Below are 19,603 nucleotides of genomic sequence, written 5' to 3'. Positions count from 1 at the left end.
TCCATACCCCAATTACCCCTCCAATATCCCCCCCCATACCCCAATTCCCTCCCCCCCCCCCACCCCTATTCCCCCCCATACCCCAATTTCCCCCCCCACCCCTATTCCCTCCCCCATACCCCAATTCCCCCCCCATACCCCAACTCACCCCCCCCAACCCTATTCCCCCCCCATACCCCTATTCCCCCCATACCCCTATTTCCCCCCCCCCATACCCTAATTCCCCCCCCCAATATCCCCCCCCCATACCCCAATTCCCCAACCCACCCCTATTCCCTCCCCCCCACCTCAATTCCCCCCCCATACCCTTATTCCCCCTCTATACCCCAATCCCCCCCCACCCCTATTCCCCCCCATTACCCCTATTCCCCCCCCATATCCCAATTCCCCCCCCTACTCCCCCCCCATACCCCTATTGCCCCCCCCCACCCCCACTCCCCCCCCACCCCTATTCCCCCCCCACCCCAATTCCCCCCCCCATACCCCAATTCCCCCCCCCACCCCTATTCCCCCCCTTTACCCCAATATCCCCCCCATACCCCATTTCCAACCCCCCACCCCAATTCCCCCCCCATACCCCTATTCCCCCCCTAATTCCCCCCACACCCTATTTTCCCCCCCCACCCCCTATTCCCCCCCTCACCCCAGATCCCCCCATACCCCAATTACCCCCCGACCCTAATTCCCCCCCATAACCCAATTCCCCTCCATATCCCATTCCCCCCCCCCATGCCCCTATTCCCCCCCATACCCCTATTCCCCACCCCCCACCCCACTGCAGCCCCCCCCCCAGGGCTGAGCTGAACCCCCACAACAAGCACATGATGCTCCAAGGGACTGGGGGGGCCCAATAGGAACCATAGACCCCCCCCCCCATACCCCCCATAGCAGGCAGGGGGGGGCGGCTTAAGGGACCCCCCCCAGTGCTGAGCTGAAGCCCCAGGTTATGGGTCACAGCCCCATAGCGCCCCCTGGGGGTGAGGAGATGGGGGGGGCTCCAAGAGAAAGCAGAGCCCACCCCCCCACCCCCCCCCCCCCTTTAGCAGACAGGGGGTGCAGACAGGGGGGGGGTCAGGGTGGGGGGGTCAGGGTGGGGGGGTCAGGGTGGGGGTCAGGGTGGGGGTCGGGGTGGGGGGGTTAGAGGCGCAGCAGACACATCGGAGGCTGTAGGGCTGTACAAGGAGGGTGTTTATGGCAGGTGGGGGGGGGGGCAGCACCACCTCCCCCCCCCCAATCTGGTGCTTTGGGATACAAAGCAAAGGCAGCCACCGACCCCCACCCCAACCCCAACGTGTGGGTGGCTCAGTCTGGTTCTGTACATCATCAATGGGAGGAAGGAAGGGAGATGGACCCCAGTATGGGATGGGATGGATGGGATGGGATGGGATCAAATGGGATGGGATGGGATGGGATATGGGATATGGGATATGGGATGGAGGGATGGGATCCTGTCCTCCCATCACCTGGGGCCGGGTTCAGCCCCACCGCCCTCCTCCTCCTTCTGTGTGGCCATGAACCTCTGCAGGAAGAAGGGCACGGTGAGCGGGCAGCCCCATAACCACCCCATAACCAGCCCATAACCGCCCCATAACCGCCCATAACCGCCCATAATCACCCCATAACCCCCACCCCACAACCCCCCATAACTCCACCGTAACCCCCACCCCATAATCACCCCCATAACCACCACCCCATAACCCACCCATAACCCTCCCATAACCCCCCATAACCCCCCACCCCATAACCACCACCCCATAACCCCCACCCCATAACAACAACCCCATAACCCCCCATAACCCCCCATAACCACCCCATAACCACCCCATTACCCCCCCATAGCCACCACCCCATAACCCCATAACCCCATAACCCCCCCATAACCCCATAACCCCCCATAACCCCATAACCCCCCATAACCCCCATAACCCCATAACCCCCCTGTAACCCCCCCATAACCCCATAACCCCCCATAACCCCATAACCCCCCCATAACCCCATAACCGCATAACCTCATAACCCCCAATAACCCCATAACCCCCCATAACCACTCCATAACTCAATAACCCCATAACCCCCTCATAACCCCATAACCCCCCCATAACCCCATAACCCCCCCATAACCCCATAACCCCCCCATAACCCCCCCATAACCCCATAACCCCCCATAACCCCATAACCCCCCCATAACCCCCCCCATAACCCATAACCCCCCCCATAACCCCATAACCCCTCATAACCCCATAACCCCCCCATAACCCCATAACCCCCCATAAGCCCCCCATAAACCCCCCCCATAACCCCATAACCCCATACCCCCCCATAACCCCATAACCCCCCTATAACCCCAAAACCCCCCTGTAACCCCCCCATAAACCCCCCCATAACCCCATAACCCCCCCATAACACCCCCCATAACCCCATAACCCCCCATAACCCCATAAACCCCATAATCCCATAACCCCATAACCCCCAATAACCCCATAACCCCCCCATAACCCCATAACCACCCCATAACCCCATACCCCCCTCATAACCCCATAACCCTCCATAACCCCATAACCCCCCATAACCCTATAACCCCCCATAACCCCCCCATAACCCCATAAACCCATAACTCCCCATAACCCATAACCCCATAACACCCTCCATAAACCCCCCCATAACCCTATAACCCCATAACCCCTCCATAACCCCATAACCCCCCCATAAACCCCATAACCCCCCCATAACCCCATAACCCCCCATAGCCCCCATAACCACCCCATAACCCCCCCACAACTACCCCATAACCACCAACCCATAACCCCCCCATAACCCCCCCATAACCCCATAACCCCCCATAACCCCATAACCTCATAACCCCATAACCCCCTATAACCCCATAACCCCATAACCCCATAACCCCTCCATAACCCCATAACCCCCCCATAACCCCATAACCCCCCCATAACCCCATAACCCCCCATAGCCCCCATAACCACCCCATAAACCCCCCATAACTACCCCATAACCACCAACCCATAACCCCCCCATAACCCCCCCATAACCCCATAACCCCCCACAACCCCATAACCCCATAACCTCATAACCCCATAACCCCCTATAACCCCATAACCCCATAACCCCATAACCCCTCCATAACCCCATAACCCCCCCATAACCCCATAACCCCCCCATAACCCCATAACCCCCCATAGCCCCCATAACCACCCCATAACCCCCCCATAACTACCCCATAACCACCAACCCATAACCCCCCCATAACCCCCCCATAACCCCCCATAACCCCATAACCCCATAACCTCATAACCCCATAACCCCCCATAACCCCATAACCCACCATAACCCCATAACCCCATAACCCCATAACCCCCATAACCCCATAACCCCATAACCCTATAACCCCCCATAGCCCCCATAACCACCCCATAGCCCCCCCATAACTACCCCATAACCCCATCACCCCATAACCCCATAACTCCCCATAACCCCATAACCCCATACCCCCCCATAACCCCACAGCCCCACCTGTGCGTTGTGCTGGTGCATTGCAGTGCGGCAGTGGTTCTTTGCCGCTGGCTCATCTGAGTAGAACAGGGAGCAGATGTGGCAGAAGAATCCGGCCTTGGGGACGAGGTAATCCAGGCCTGCAGGGACAGCAGCGGGGTGAGGGCTGGGCAACCCTAACCCTAACCCTAACCCTAACCCTACCCTAACCCTAACCCTAACCCTAACCCTAACCCTAACCCTAACCCTAACCCTACCCTAACCCTACCCTAACCCTAACCCTAACCCTAACCCTAACCCTAACCCTAACCCTAACCCGAACCCTAACCCTAACCCTAACCTTAACCCTAACCCTAACCCTAACCCGAACCCTAACCTTAACCCGAACCCTAACCCTAACCCGAACCCTAACCCTAACCTTAACCCTAACCCTAACCTTAACCCTAACCCTAACCCTAACCCTACCCTAACCCTAACCCTAACCCTAACCAGTCCCCTAACCCTAACCAGTCCCCTAACCCTAACCAGTCCCCTAACCCTAACCAGTTCCCTAACCCTAACCAGTCCCCTAACCCTAACCAGTCCCCTAACCCTAACCAGTCCCCTAACCCTAACCAGTCCCCTAACCCTAACCAGTCCCCTAACCCTAACCAGTTCCCTAACCCTAACCAGTACCCTAACCCTAACCAGTACCCTAACAGCCCAACCAGTCCCCTAACCCTAACCAGTCCCCTAACAGCCTAACCAGTACCCTAACCCTAACCAGTCCCCTAACAGCCTAACCAGTACCCTAACCCTAACCAGTACCCTAACAGCCTAACCAGTACCCTAACACTAACCAGTACCCTAACACTAACCAGTACCCTAACAATAACCAGTCTCCTAACTCTAACAGCCTAACCAGTCCCCTAACCCTAACCAGTCCCCTAACCCTAACCAGTCTCCTAACCCTAACCAGTATCCAAACCCTAACCAGTACCCTAACAGCCTAACCAGTATTCAAACCCTAACCAGTACCCTAACCCTAACCAGTACCCTAACAGCCTAACCAGTCCCCTAACCCTAACCAGTTCCCTAACCCTAACCAGTCCCCTAACCCTAACCAGTCCCCTAACCCTAACCAGTCCACTAACCCTAACCAGTACCCTAACCCCCACCAGTACCCTAACCCCCTAACCCTAACCAGTACCCTAACAGCCTACCAAGTACCCTAACCCTAACCAGTACCAGAACCTTAACCAGTCCCCTAACCCTAACCAGTACCCTAACCCTAACCCTAACCAGTCCCCTATCCCTAACCAGTCCCCTAACCCTAACCAGTACCCTAACCCCAACCAGTACCCTAACCCTAACCAGTCCCCTAACAGCCTAACCAGTCCCCTAACCCTAACCAGTACCCTAACTCTAACCAGTCCCCTAACTCTAACCAGTACCCTAACCGTAACCAGTCCCCTAACCGTAACCAGTCCCCTAACCCTAACCCTAACCCTAACTCTAACCCTAACCCTAACCAGTACCCTAACACTAACCCTAACCAGTCCCCTAACCCTAACCAGTCCCCTAACCCTAACCAGTACCCTAACCCTAACCAGTCCCCTAACCGTAACCAGTCTCCTAACCGTAACCAGTCCCCTAACCCTAACCAGTCCCCTAACCCTAACCAGTACCCTAACCCTAACCAGTACCCTAACAGCCTAACCAGTACCCTAACCCTAACCCGTACCCTAACCCTAACCAGTACCCTAACCCTAACCAGTACCCTAACAGCCTAACCAGTACCCTAACCCTAACCCGTACCCTAACCCTAACCAGTCCCCTAACCGTAACCAGTCCCCTAACCCTAACCAGTCCCCTAACCCTAACCAGTCCCCTAACCCTAACCAGTACCCTAACCCTAACCAGTACCCTAACCCTAACCAGTCCCCTAACCCTAACCAGTAACCCTGTGTATCCCATTCCATTCCCTAACCATGTTTATGGGATGGCAATCCCATCCATCCTGCAGCCCCCAGCTTCCTGCTGGTCAGACACTGCACCCCGCAGGGCTCCCTTCCACCTTCCTCGTCCCCCTCCTGCTCTGCTTCTCTCCCCTCCCCCCCTGCAGTCATCCCCCCTCTCTCCCACCTTTGCATTTGGAAGCTGCTCGCTCCGCTCCCTGTGGCTGCGCTTCCATCTCTTCCGGCCCCGCAACAGCCACGATGTCTTCATCCTCCTCCTCCTCCTCCCCTGCTCCTGCAGCCGCTATTTCCTCCCTTGGCCCCTTCAGTTCCTCATTGGTTTCCCCTTGGCGGTGTTTCTTCCCTTGCCAGGCGCCTTCCTCCTCTTCATCCTCCTCGCCGACCTCGTCCACCGTCACGAAGTTCAGCTCCTCCTTCATGCGGTTGAAGTCAGCCAGGAACTCGTCCTCATCATCCTCGTGGATCTCATCCACCGTCACCATGGCGCTGGGATCATCGGGCACGGGACAGGGCTCCTCATGGCCGCCTTTCTCCTCCTCCTTCAGCTTCAGCCCGTCCTCCCCGCTCAGCTCGCTGGGCTCGTTCAATGGCAGCTCCTCCACCTCCCCGATCTCATCCACCGTCACCAAAGGCTCCTCTTTCAGTGCAGCCCCACGCGGCTCCTCCTCCCGCTCCCAGCTGAGCTCACGACCCACCTCGTCCTCCTCCATCCCCTCGTCCTCCATCACCTCGTCCACCACCACCATGCCCAGCCTGGCGCCCGCCTCCTCCTCCTCCTCCTCTCCGATCTCATCCAGCATGAGGAAGGAGGGCTGGCCGTCGTTGGGCCGCTCCGTGGAGCTCCTCTCCTTCCTCCTCTTGGAGCCGGGCTCTGCGCTGCTCCTGGACCATTCCTTCCTCTTGGCCTTGGGTTGATTGTGCTGGGTTTTAATGGGGGAGTCGCTCTCCTCCATCACCTCGTCCACCGTCACGAACTCGTCCAGGTTGAAGGGGAACAGCTCCTCTTCCTGCAGGGGGAAAGGGGGATGGGAGACAATGAGCGCGGAGACACAACTGACCCCATGTCTGATGGGAGGCATATAGGGTGGATGGACACACAACCAGATGGGGCAGGATCCTAATCAAATATGGGATGGATGGAGACACAACCAGGAAGGGCAGGATCCCATCCCATATGGGATGGATAGAGGCACAACCAGACAGAGAAGGATCCTATCCCATATGGGATGGATGGAGACACAACCAGGCAGGGCAGGATCCCATATGGGATGGATGGAGACACAGCCAGGCAGGGCAGGATCCCATCCCATATGGGATGGATAGAAGAAGTATGGACACATAACCTGGCAGGGCAGGATCCCCATCCCATATGGGATGGATGGACACACAACCAGATGGAGCAGGATCCCATCCCATATAGGATGGATGGAGACACAACCAGGCAGGGCAGGATCCCATCCCATATGGGATAAATGGAGACACAACCAGAAGGGGCAGGATCCCATCCCATATGGGATGGATGGACACACAACGAGATGGGGCAGGATCCCATCCTGTATAGGATGAATGGACACACAGCAGGCAGGGCAGTATCCCCATCCCATATGGGATGGATGGAGACACAACCAGATGGGGCAGGACCCCATCCTATATAGGATGGATGGAGACACAGCCAGGCAGGGCAGGATCCCCATCCCATATAGGATGAATGGAGACACAACCAGAAGGGGAAGGATCCCCATCCCATATGGGATGGATGGAGACACAGCCAGGCAGGGCAGAATCCCCATCCTATGTGGGATGGATGGAGACACAATCAGATGGAGCAGGATCCCCATCCTATATGAGATGGATGGACACAAAACCAGGCAGGGCAGGATCCCCATCCCATATGGGATAAATGGAGACACAACCAGATGGGGCAGGATCCCCATCCCATATGGGATGGATGGACACACAACCAGATGGGGCAGGATCCCCATCCCATATATGGGATGGATGGAGACACAAACAGATGGGGCAGGATTCACATCCCATATGGGATGGATGGAGACACAGCCAGGCAGGGCAGGATCCCATCCCATATGGGATGAATAGAAGAAGTATGGACACACAGCCAGGCAGGGCAGGATCCCCATCCCATATGGGATGGATGGAGACACAACCAGGCAGGGCAGGATCCCATATGGGATGGATGGAGACACAACCAAATGGGGCAGGATTCCCATCCCATATGGGATGGATGGACACACAACCAGGCAGGGCAGGATCCCCATCCCATATAGGATGAATGGAGACACAGCAGGCAGGGCAGTATCCCCATCCCATATGGGATGGATGGAGACACAACCAGATGGACCAGGATCCCCATCCCATATAGGATAAATGGAGACACAACCAGATGGGGCAGGATCCCTATCCTATATAGGATGGACACACAACCAGATGGGGCAGGATCCCATCCTGTATAGGATGAATGGACACACAGCCAGGCAGGGCAGGATCCACATCCTATGTGGGATGGATGGACACACAACCAGGCAGGGAAGGATCCCCATCCCATATGGGATGGATGGACACACAACCAGATGGGGCAGGATCCCATCCCATATGGGACGGATGGAAACACAACCAAATGGGACAGGATCCCATCCTGTATAGGATGGATGGAGACACAACCAGATGGGGCAGGATCCCATCCCATATGGGATAAATGGAGACACAACCAGGCAGGGCAGGATCCACATCCCATATGGGACGAATGGAGATGCAACCAGATGGAGCAGGATCCCATATGGGATGGATGGACACACAACCAGATGGGGCAGGATCCCTATCCTATATAGGATGGAGACACAACCAGATGGGGCAGGATCCCCATCCCATATAGGATAAATGGAGACACAACCAGATGGGGCAGGATCCCATATGGGATGGATGGAGACACAAGCAGATGGAGCAGGATCCCATCCCATATGGGATAGATGGAGACACAACAAGATGGGGCAAGACCCCATCCTATATAGGATGAATGGACACACAACCAGATGGGGCAGGATTCCATCCTATATGGGATGGATGGACACACAGCCAGGCAGTGCAGGCCCAGCGCCCTGCAGCCTCACCTCCTGCAGCCTCGTGCTGCTGCTTTTGGACGTCCTCGTGTTGCCTGCAGTGGAACCCTGCAGGGTGAGACAGGAGCTCATGGGCAACCATGAGGGCAACAAAGCCGAGTGCTGTATAAGGGCAGGGGAAGGGGAACGCGGCCGCGCTGCCCCAGCAGGCGCAGGCAGCAGCGTGTTCCCTGCTCACCTTGGTGCTGCTGCTCTCCTTCTTGGCGCTGGACCTGCCGTCCCCATCCTGGTGTTGCTTTGCAGCCGCCCTCAGCTCCTGCAAGTCCTTCTCCTGCTGGGATGCGTTCCTGCCCCCGCCACCCTTGGTGCTGCCTCGGGGCTGACCCCCTTCTTTCAACGCCGCTTTCTTCTGCCCCGCTTTGGAGGCAGCCGCCCGCTCCTCTCCTTTGCACGGGGCAGTTTTGCTTCTCTGCCCCGCAGCCCTGGGCTTCAGGATATCGGGAACAGCCACCACGGCCTTCAGCATCACCTTGTGCACGGCGCAAGGCTCCTTGATGGAGAAACACGAGTCCGACGCCGCGGCCTTGCCGCCTTCTCTCCCTTTTGCCGGCCTGTTCTCCCTGCTCGGAGGCGCTTTGATGGAGCCCCCCTTCCTTTCCTTCCCGTTCTTGGTGCTGTTTTGCACTGCAGCCTCAGCCCCGCTCTGCTCGCCTTTCCTCCCCAGCTGAGCTGCAGCCTCCCCAGCAATGCCAGCAGTGGCAGCAGTGCCAGCAATGCCAGCAATGCCAGCAGTGCCAGCAGTGCCAGCAGTGCCAGCAGTGGCACCACGCATTGCAGCCCCCCCTGCACCCATTCCGGCTCCATCTGCAGCCAACGTCCTCCCCGTGGCCTCCCCAGCCCCAAGCTCAGTTTGCAGCCCCGCACTTGGAGCCGCCTGCTTGTCCCGTCCTGCTTTTGCTGGCTCGTTACCGCGCGCCTTTTTAGCACCATCCACCTTCGTGTTCCTGTGTGGGGCTGCAGCTGAGCCCAGCTCTGCGGGCACGGTGGTGGGTACAGCTTTGGGCACGGCCCCCCATGTCCTCCCTGCTGCCAATGGGGCAGCGGTGCCGGATGGCGGCCCGGCCCGGCCCGGTGCTGCTCCCATCAGGTCCCCATGAGCATCCAGCCCTGCAGCTCCCGGCACGCTGCCCTTCTGCGCTGTGGGTCCAGGCACACTGAGCTTGGAGGCTGCGCCGTCTGTACCCAGCTCCTCCTCCTCCACATGGGGAGGAAGCAGCTTCTCTTCTGGCTTGGCTGCGGGTAATTGGGCCCCAGTTGAGGCGCTGGTCTCAGTGCTGAGCTCAGCCCCTGCCTGCCCGCTGCTCGGTGCTGCCTGCCCTGCAGCTGGATCCCCCCGGGCTCCTTCCAGGTGAGGCTCCGAAGGCTCCGTCTTCGCTGCTTCATCCTTGACGGGAGGGATGGAAACGGGCTCCTTCTTCACCACAACGGGCTCCAATGGAGGATGAGCAGCTGCTGTTTGCACCGCTCCCTCTGGAAACCTGTTCAAACCAGAGCAAAACGCGTTAAGAAACCAAACAGAAGCGATCAGACTACACTGAGAATGGCACCGTTAGCAGCGCCCTCCCGATGCAACGCCGTGCAACTTCCTACATGGTTTGTTCTTTAGGAGCTGATCAAAGCAACCGAACAGAAAACAGCAGCGTCCATCAGCACGTTGCCAATGGGCCAGCAGCCATAGGGCAGAGGGAAAGCACGCGTCTGAACGCTGATGGACCTTTGCTGGAGGGCGCTGCATTGCTGCAGGTAAGTTGAGGGCAGAACCTTCTGCTGCTCCATCTCTTGCAAGGAAACCACGATGGGGCCGCTCCAAACAGAGCCTTGTTTAAGGTCATTGCTGCTCCAGGAGGAGGAATATCCTTATCCACAGCAAGAGGAGCAATGGGAGAGCAATGCCCTGGGTTGGGATTAGCAGCGCCAGCTGCAGCACAAAGCATGAGGGCTCCAATGTCCCACTGAGTGCATGAGGGCTCCAATGTCCCACTGAGTGCATGAGGGCTCCAATGTCCCACTGAGTGCATGAGGGCTGCAATGTCCCACTGAGTGCATGAGAGCTCCAATGCCCCACTGAGTGCATGAGGGCTCCAATGTCCCACTGAGTGCATGAGGGCTGCAATGCCCCACTGAGTGCATGAGGGCTGCAATGTCCCACTGAGTGCATGAGGGCTGCAATGTCCCACTGAGTGCATGAGGGCTGCAATGCCCCACTGAGTGCATGAGGGCTGCAGTGCCCCACTGAGTGCATGAGGGGGCTCCAGTCCCCACTGAGTGCATGAGGGCTGCAATGTCCCACTGAGTGCATGAGGGCTGCAATGCCCCACTGAGTGCATGAGGGCTGCAATGTCCCACTGAGTGCATGAGGGCTGCAATGCCCCACTGAGTGCATGAGGGCTGCAATGTCCCACTGAGTGCATGAGGGCTCCAATGTCCCACTGAGTGCATGAGGGGGATCCAATGTCCCACTGAGTGCATGAGGGCTGCAATGTCCCACTGAGTGCATGAGGGCTGCAATGTCCCACTGAGTGCATGAGGGCTCTAGTGCCCCACTGAGTGCATGAGGGCTGCAATGTCCCACTGAGTGCATGAGGGGGGGTCCAATGTCCCACTGAGTGCATGAGGGGGGGTCCAATGTCCCACTGAGTGCATGAGGGCCCCAATGTCCCACTGAGTGCATGAGGGCTCCAATGCTCCACTGAGTGCATGAGGGCTGCAATGCCCCACTGAGTGCATGAGGGCTGCAATGCCCCACTGAGTGCATGAGGGCTGCAATGTCCCACTGAGTGCATGAGGGCTGCAATGTCCCACTGAGTGCATGAGGGCCCCAATGTCCCACTGAGTGCATGAGGGCTGCAATGTCCCACTGAGTGCATGAGGACTCCAATGTCCCACTGAGTGCATGAGGGCTGCAATGCCCCACTGAGTGCATGCGGGCTGCAATGTCCCACTGAGTGCATGAGGGCTGCAATGTCCCACTGAGTGCATGAGGGCTGCAATGTCCCACTGAGTGCATGAGGGCACCAATGTCCCACTGAGTGCATGCGGGCTCTCCTACCCGTGCCATTCAGAGCAAACACCGCCTGCAATGCAAGGCCTACCTTCCTTTGCTCGGCTCCTCCTGCTTCACTTCCTTCTTTGCAGCTTCAGGCTGAAAAGTAAAAGTGGGGGTCGGTATCTGAAGCGTCCAGGAGCAGCAGCACAGCACAGCACAGAGCAGCAGCACAGAGCAGCAGCACAGCAGCAGCACAGCAGCAGCACAGCAGCAGCACAGCAGCAGCACAGCAGCAGCACAGCAGCAGCACAGCAGCACAGCACAGCAGCAGCACAGCAGCAGCACAGCAGCAGCACAGCAGCAAAGCAGCAGCACAACACAGCAGCACAGCAGCAGCAAAGCAGCAGCAAAGCAGCAGCAAAGCAGCAGCACAGCAGCAGCACAGCAGCACAGCACAGCAGCAGCACAGCAGCAGCACAGCAGCAGCACAGCAGCAAAGCAGCAGCACAACACAGCAGCACAGCAGCAGCACAGCAGCAGCAAAGCAGCAGCACAGCAGCAGCACAGCAGCAGCACAGCAGCAGCACAGCAGCAGCACAGCAGCAAAGCAGCAGCACAGCAGTAGCAAAGCAGTAGCAAAGCAGCATGCAGCACAGCACAGAGCAGCACAGCAGCAGCACAGCAGCAGCACAGCAGCACAGCAGCACAGCAGCACAGCAGCACAGCAGCAGCACAGCACAGAGCAGCACAGCAGCAACACAGCAGCAACACAGCAGCACAGCAGCAGCACAGCAGCAGCACAGCAGCAGCACAGCACAGCAGCACAATGCAGCAGCACAGCAGCAGCACAGCACAGCACAGCAGCAGCACAGCAGCAGCACAGCACAGCAGCAGCACAGCACAGAGCAGCACAGCAGCAGCACAGCAGCAAGCAGCAAAGCAGCAAGCAGCAAAGCAGCACAGCAACAGCACAGCAAAGCAGCAGCACAGCAGCACAGAGCAGCAGCAGCAAAGCAGCAAGCAGCAAAGCAGCACAGCACAGCACAGCACAGAGCAGCAGCAGCAGCACAGCAGCAGCACAGCACAGAGCTCATAGCACGAGGCCAAGTAACCCTGATAAGCCAAACAGTAACGGTGCTTCTCCATTCCTTCCAGCCCTCAATCCCTTCCTACCCTGCTTTCCTGCTCTCTTCCCTTCTCCTCCTTAACTAATTAATGCTCCCATCACTCAAAAGACACCCAGCCAATGGTTGTAAATGGAGGCCCAGCACACAGCGCTGCACCCACAGCACGCTCTGGCACAAAGGCTCTCAGCCGGCTCCCATTGCAGCAAATGCTTCATGCAAAAGCAATGCTACCCCACGGGCTGCTCTGTGGGGAAGGCTGTTGTGCAGCACAACGAGGTGGTAAAGAGGAAACAAAGCTCACATCAGCTTGTTGCCTGCAGGGGGACAAGGCGCAGCTCAGGGTGTGCTCCCCCATGGTGTACGAGTACTGGTTCAGGAAGCAGAACATGGAGCGGGCAGCCTTGGGACTCTCCAGCTGTAGAATAGCCTGAAAGAAAGCAAGGCAAGCTTGAAATGGTGTCCTGCTATCAGCCCATTGCTGCACTGCAGGACGAGATGAAGGGTTTGGTTGTGGAAAGGCCAGTCTGCACTGCAGGCATCTCACTCCTTCCCCTTGTGGCCATCAGAGCCTTCCATCCCCATCACAGCACTGCAGGCTCATTGCCATCCCCATCACAACACTGCAGGCTCATTGCCTTCCATCCCATCACAACACTGAGGGCTCATTGCCTTCCATCCCCATTAAACACTGCAGGCTCATTGCCTTCCATCCCATCACAGCACTGCAAGCTCATTGCCTTCCATCCCATCACAACACTGCAGGCTCATTGCCTTCCATCCCCATCACAACACTGCAGGCTCATTGCCTTCCATCCCATCATAACACTGCAGGCTCATTGCCTTCCATCCCATCATAACACTGCAGGCTCATTGCCTTCCATCCCCATCACAACACTGCAGGCTCAGATCCTTCCATCCCCATCACAACACTGCAGGCTCATTGCCTTCCATCCCATCCCAACACTGCAGGCTCATTGCCTTCCATCCCATCACAACACTGCAGGCTCAGATCCTTCCATCCCCATCACAACACTGCAGGCTCATTGCCTTCCATCCCATCACAGCACTGCAGGCTCATTGCCTTCCATCCCATCACATCCCTGCAGGCTCATTGCCTTCCATCCCATCACAGCACTGCAGGCTCATTGCCTTCCATCCCATCATAACACTGCAGGCTCATTGCCTTCCATCCCATCATAACACTGCAGGCTCATTGCCTTCCATCCCATCATAACACTGCAGGCTCATTGCCTTCCATCCCCATCACAACACTGCAGGCTCAGATCCTTCCATCCCATCCCAACACTGCAGGCTCATTGCCTTCCATCCCATCACAACACTGCAGGCTCAGATCCTTCCATCCCCATCACAACACTGCAGGCTCATTGCCTTCCATCCCATCCCAACACTGCAGGCTCATTGCCTTCCATCCCATCCCAACACTGCAGGCTCATTGCCTTCCATCCCATCACAACACTGCAGGCTCAGATCCTTCCATCCCCATCACAACACTGCAGGCTCATTGCCTTCCATCCCATCACAGCACTGCAGGCTCATTGCCTTCCATCCCATCACATCCCTGCAGGCTCATTGCCTTCCATCCCATCACAGCACTGCAGGCTCAGATCCTTCCATCCCATCACAACACTGCAGGCTCATTGCCTTCCATCCCCATAACAACACTGCAGGCTCATTGCCTTCCATCCCATCACAACCCTGCAGGCTCATTGCCTTCCATCCCATCACAACACTGCAGGCTCATTGCCTTCCATCCCATCACAGCACTGCAGGCTCATTGCCTTCCATCCCATCACAACACTGCAGGCTCATTGCCTTCCATCCCATCATAACACTGCAGGCTCATTGCCTTCCATCCCATCATAACACTGCAGGCTCATTGCCTTCCATCCCATCATAACACTGCAGGCTCATTGCCTTCCATCCCCATCACAACACTGCAGGCTCAGATCCTTCCATCCCATCCCAACACTGCAGGCTCATTGCCTTCCATCCCATCACAACACTGCAGGCTCAGATCCTTCCATCCCCATCACAACACTGCAGGCTCATTGCCTTCCATCCCATCCCAACACTGCAGGCTCATTGCCTTCCATCCCATCCCAACACTGCAGGCTCATTGCCTTCCATCTCATCACAACACTGCAGGCTCATTGCCTTCCATCCCATCACAGCACTGCAGGCTCATTGCCTTCCATCACAACACTGCAGGCTCATTGCCTTCCATCCCCATCACAACACTGCAGGCTCATTGCCTTCCATCCCATCACATCCCTGCAGGCTCATTGCCTTCCATCCCATCACAGCACTGCAGGCTCATTGCCTTCCATCCCATCACATCCCTGCAGGCTCATTGCCTTCCATCCCATCACAGCACTGCAGGCTCAGATCCTTCCATCCCATCACAACCCTGCAGGCTCATTGCCTTCCATCCCATCACAACACTGCAGGCTCATTGCCTTCCATCCCATCACAGCACTGCAGGCTCATTGCCTTCCATCCCATCACAACACTGCAGGCTCATTGCCTTCCATCCCATCCCAACACTGCAGGCTCATTGCCTTCCATCCCATCCCAACACTGCAGGCTCATTGCCTTCCATCCCATCACAGCACTGCAGGCTCATTGCCTTCCATCCCATCACAGCACTGCAGGCTCATTGCCTTCCATCCCATCACAGCACTGCAGGCTCATTGCCCTCCAGCCCCATCCCGAAGCAGGTGATGCACCAAAGCATCCAGCAGCCATTTCCACCTGCTCACAGCTGCCATCGTTGCATCTCCGGGAGCTGCTCACCTTCCTCCTGTTCTTGAGCACGACGTAATGATCCACCTTCCCAAAGCGCAGCCCCACACAAACCACCTCCAAGTCCCTGTAACCTTCCTCGGGCAGGTTCCCCAGGTGCACAAAGTGCTGCTGCACCGTCGCCGTGTTCACCTGAGCAAAAGGGATGTGATGCATGAACCACAGCAAGGCCGGGAGAGCAGCACCCAGAGCTCCCGCACTGCAGCCTGCAGGCACTCCTTGCTGGTTGGCACATGAAGTCACATAGCAAGACTTAAATGCAGAGCAGGCTCAGTAAGGGAGCTGGCTCCCATTGTAGGATGGAGGAAGCACATTGCAGCCTAAAGGAGCAGCTGCATGGTCAGCAACTCACCTTAGGGTCAGAGTCCTTGATGATAGCAGTAAATATGGCTTCCTGGAGGGGGGAAAGAGAAGCTGTGAGATTCAAACTGCAATAGATAGGTTCAGTAAATGGCAACACAACACAATGGGAACGACAACACAACCCAATGCTAATAACAACACAACCCAATGGGAACGACAACACAACACAATGGGAACGACAACACAACCCAATGGGAACGACAACACAACACAATGGGAACAACAACACAACCCAATGGGAACGACAACACAACCCTACGGGAACGACAACACAACACAACCCAATGGGAACGACAAAACAACCCAATGGGAATGACAACACAACCCAATGGGAACAACAACACAACACAACCCAATGGGAACAACAACACAACACAACGCCAACGACAACACAACCCAACGACAACACAACCCAATGGGAACGACAGCACAACCCAATGGGAACAACAACACAACCCAATGGGAACGACAACACAACCCAATGGGAACGACAACACAACCCAATGGGAACGACAACACAACCCAATGGGAACGACAACACAACCCAATGCTAATGACAACACAACACAATGGGAATGACAACACAACCGAACGCTAATGACAACACAGCCCAACACTAACGACAACACAACCCAATGCCAACGACAACACAACCCAATGGGAACGACAACACAACCCAATGGGAACGACAACACAACCCAATGGGAACGACAACACAACCCAATGGGAACGACAACACAACCCAATGGGAACGACAACACAACACAATGCCAACGACAACACAACCCAATGCCAACGACAACACAACCCAATGCCAACGACAACACAACCCAATGCCAACGACAATACAACCCAATGGGAACGACAACACAACCCAATGGGATCGACAACACAACCCAACGCCAACGACAACACAACCCAACGCCAACGACAACACAACCCAATGACAACACAACCCAATGTGAATGACAACACAACCCAACGGGAACGACAACACAACCCAATGGGAACGACAACACAACCCAATGGGAACGACAACACAACCCAATGGGAACGACAACACAACCCAATGGAAACGACAACACAACCCAATGGGAACGACAACACAACCCAACGCCAACGACAACACAACCCAATGCCAACGACAACACAACCCAATGACAACACAACCCAATGTGAATGACAACACAACCCAACGGGAACGACAACACAACCCAATGGGAACGACAACACAACCCAATGGGAACGACAACACAACCCAATCAGAACGACAACACAACCCAATGCCAACAACAACACAACCCAATGGGAATGACAACACAACCCAATGGGAACAACAACACAACCCAATGGGAACAACAACACAACCCAATGGGAACGACAACACAACCCAATGGGAACGACAACACAACCCAATGGGAACGACAACACAACCCAATGGGAACGACAACACAACCCAACGCTAATGACAACACAACACAATGGGAACGACAACACAACCCAATGCCAACAACAACACAACCCAATGGGAACGACAACACAACCCAATGCCAACGACAACACAACCCAATGCCAACGACAATACAACCCAATGGGAACGACAACACAACCCAATGGGAACGACAACACAACCCAATGGGATCGACAACACAACCCAATGCCAACGACAACACAACCCAATGGGAACGACAACACAACCCAATGTGAATTGCAACACAACCCAATGGGAACAACAACACAACCCAATGGGAACGACAACACAACCCAATGGGAATGACAACACAACCCAATGGGAACGACAACACAACCCAATGGGAACGACAACACAACCCAATGCCAACGACAACACAACCCAACGCTAACGACAACACAACCCAATGCCAACGACAACACAACCCAACGGCAACGACAACACAACCCAATGAGAACGACAACACAACCCAATGGGCACGACAACACAACCCAATGGGCACGACAACACAACCCAACACTAACGACAACACATCCCATTGCTAACGACAACACAACCCAATGCAGCACGGAGCCTGGCTCTGCACGGCTGTGCCAGCACACAGCGGGACACAGTTCTGCTCTTACCTCATCTTTTACACTCCTGTGCTGAGGTGCCAGAGTGATGCACAGCTGGTTCCCATCCAGCGTCATGGGAAAGCAGGTGTAAAACTTCACCATGGATTCTGCAGATCGGCTGTTGATTTCCAGATACGCCTTTGGAAAGGAAGGAAGCAGCACAGTGAGCAGGAGCTGCCATTGGACTCAACAGGCTCATGCCAACGCCTGCCACACCGCGCTCATTAAATGCTCTCTAATGAGAGGGATACCTGCTTATGAGAGGAGACAATTAACACGTCCCTCAGCCCTCCAAACGGCTTCGCCAAGTTGGAAACTTCCTCCACCGAATATCCTTTCTCGGGCAGGTTTGAAACCAGAACCACGCACACATCGTCCGCCTCCTGCAACAAAGGGAAGCGTCACTGCTGCTCCTGCAGCCCCACGTGGAACCTGCTGGAAAGCAACCAGCAGCGTGCAAAGCAGAGTGTGGGGAAGAACCACAGCGTGGGCTGGGTTGCAATGGCCCACAGTGCTGTGTGCAGGGTCAGCAACCAGCAGCCCAGGCTGCCCAGAGCCACATGCAGCCGGGCCTTGAATGCCTGCAGGGATGGGGCATCCAGACCATGTGCTGAAGTGCAGGCAGCCAGGAGGAAAGCAGGCCCTCCTCACAAGGAGCCAGCAGAGCATTCCAAGCAGAGCTGGAACTCACAGCAGCCCCAGAACGAAGCCCCATCGCACTCACCTTGCTGCCCAGCTCCGCTGCTTCTTCGCTCTTCACCGTCCCTGCAGAAGCTCCTGTGCAATAAAACAAGGACAGGGAGTTAGTTCAGCAGATCTGCACATCCCTTCAGCCGCAGCAGAGGCGTGATCCGAAACGTTTCATCCCTGCTTGCACAGTGCAACCAGAGAGACACGTGCAACAGCTCTCGGGAAGAGCAGCCTCAAGGAATAGCAAAGGAACACGTCAGGGCTGTGCTGGCTTCATTCCCCATGAGGATCAGGACAGGACAGCTTACCTCCATCAATTAAAGCTTCGTTCTGCCCGTCCGAACCCACTGGCAGCGTCTGAAGCAGCTGGGCAGGTTTCTCTACAAAAGCACAGTAAAATAAAGAGCATGAGGCATCACGCAGCATTAAAGTGAACTTCATGGGAGAGAAGCAAAGTCCCTAAAGGTCGGTGTCCTACAGCAGGATTACCCGGTAATGGTGCAGGATTACCTGCTAACGGTGCAGGATTACCCGGTAATGGTGCAGGATTACCCGGTAACGGTGCAGGATTACCCGGTAACGGTGCAGGATTACCTGCTAACGGTGCAGGATTACCGGGTAACGGTGCAGGATTACCCGCTAACGGTGCAGGATTACCTGCTAACGGTGCAGGAATGCCCGGTAATGGTGCAGGATTACCCGGTAACGGTGCAGGATTACCCGGTAACGGTGCAGGATTACCCGGTAATGGTGCAGGATTACCCGGTAACAGTACAGGATTACCCGGTAACGGTGCAGGATTACCCGCTAACGGTGCAGGATTACCCGCTAACGGTGCAGGATTACCTGCTAACGGTGCAGGATTGCCCGGTAATGGTGCAGGATTACCCGGTAACGGTGCAGGATTACCCGGTAACGGTGCAGGAT

General features: G+C 56.2%; 1 protein-coding gene across 1 annotated transcript in view; it reads right to left on the bottom strand.

Annotated features, from left to right (window-relative positions):
• Positions 1 to 1,168: 1,168 nt before the first annotated feature.
• The window catches only part of ZNF638 (zinc finger protein 638), a 42,491-nt gene continuing 24,056 nt past the window's right edge, over positions 1,169 to 19,603 (bottom strand). The window contains exons 13-25 of the mRNA XM_072334126.1: positions 18,985 to 19,056; positions 18,711 to 18,763; positions 18,238 to 18,369; positions 17,996 to 18,124; positions 15,888 to 15,929; positions 15,527 to 15,667; positions 13,014 to 13,139; positions 11,692 to 11,741; positions 8,778 to 10,077; positions 8,591 to 8,647; positions 5,632 to 6,472; positions 3,529 to 3,647; positions 1,169 to 1,519 (exon numbers count right to left, since the gene is read on the bottom strand). Coding sequence (XP_072190227.1) covers positions 1,460 to 1,519; positions 3,529 to 3,647; positions 5,632 to 6,472; positions 8,591 to 8,647; positions 8,778 to 10,077; positions 11,692 to 11,741; positions 13,014 to 13,139; positions 15,527 to 15,667; positions 15,888 to 15,929; positions 17,996 to 18,124; positions 18,238 to 18,369; positions 18,711 to 18,763; positions 18,985 to 19,056 — 3,122 coding nt within the window. The 3' untranslated portion in view covers positions 1,169 to 1,459. The remainder of the gene's footprint in view (positions 1,520 to 3,528; positions 3,648 to 5,631; positions 6,473 to 8,590; positions 8,648 to 8,777; positions 10,078 to 11,691; positions 11,742 to 13,013; positions 13,140 to 15,526; positions 15,668 to 15,887; positions 15,930 to 17,995; positions 18,125 to 18,237; positions 18,370 to 18,710; positions 18,764 to 18,984; positions 19,057 to 19,603) is intronic.

The sequence above is a fragment of the Excalfactoria chinensis genome, chromosome 4 (genome assembly GCF_039878825.1).
Source record: "Excalfactoria chinensis isolate bCotChi1 chromosome 4, bCotChi1.hap2, whole genome shotgun sequence".
Classification (NCBI taxonomy): Eukaryota; Metazoa; Chordata; class Aves; order Galliformes; family Phasianidae; genus Excalfactoria; species Excalfactoria chinensis.
Note: the sequence above shows the minus strand (reverse complement) of the source record. Positions and strands in the feature narration are given on the sequence as shown.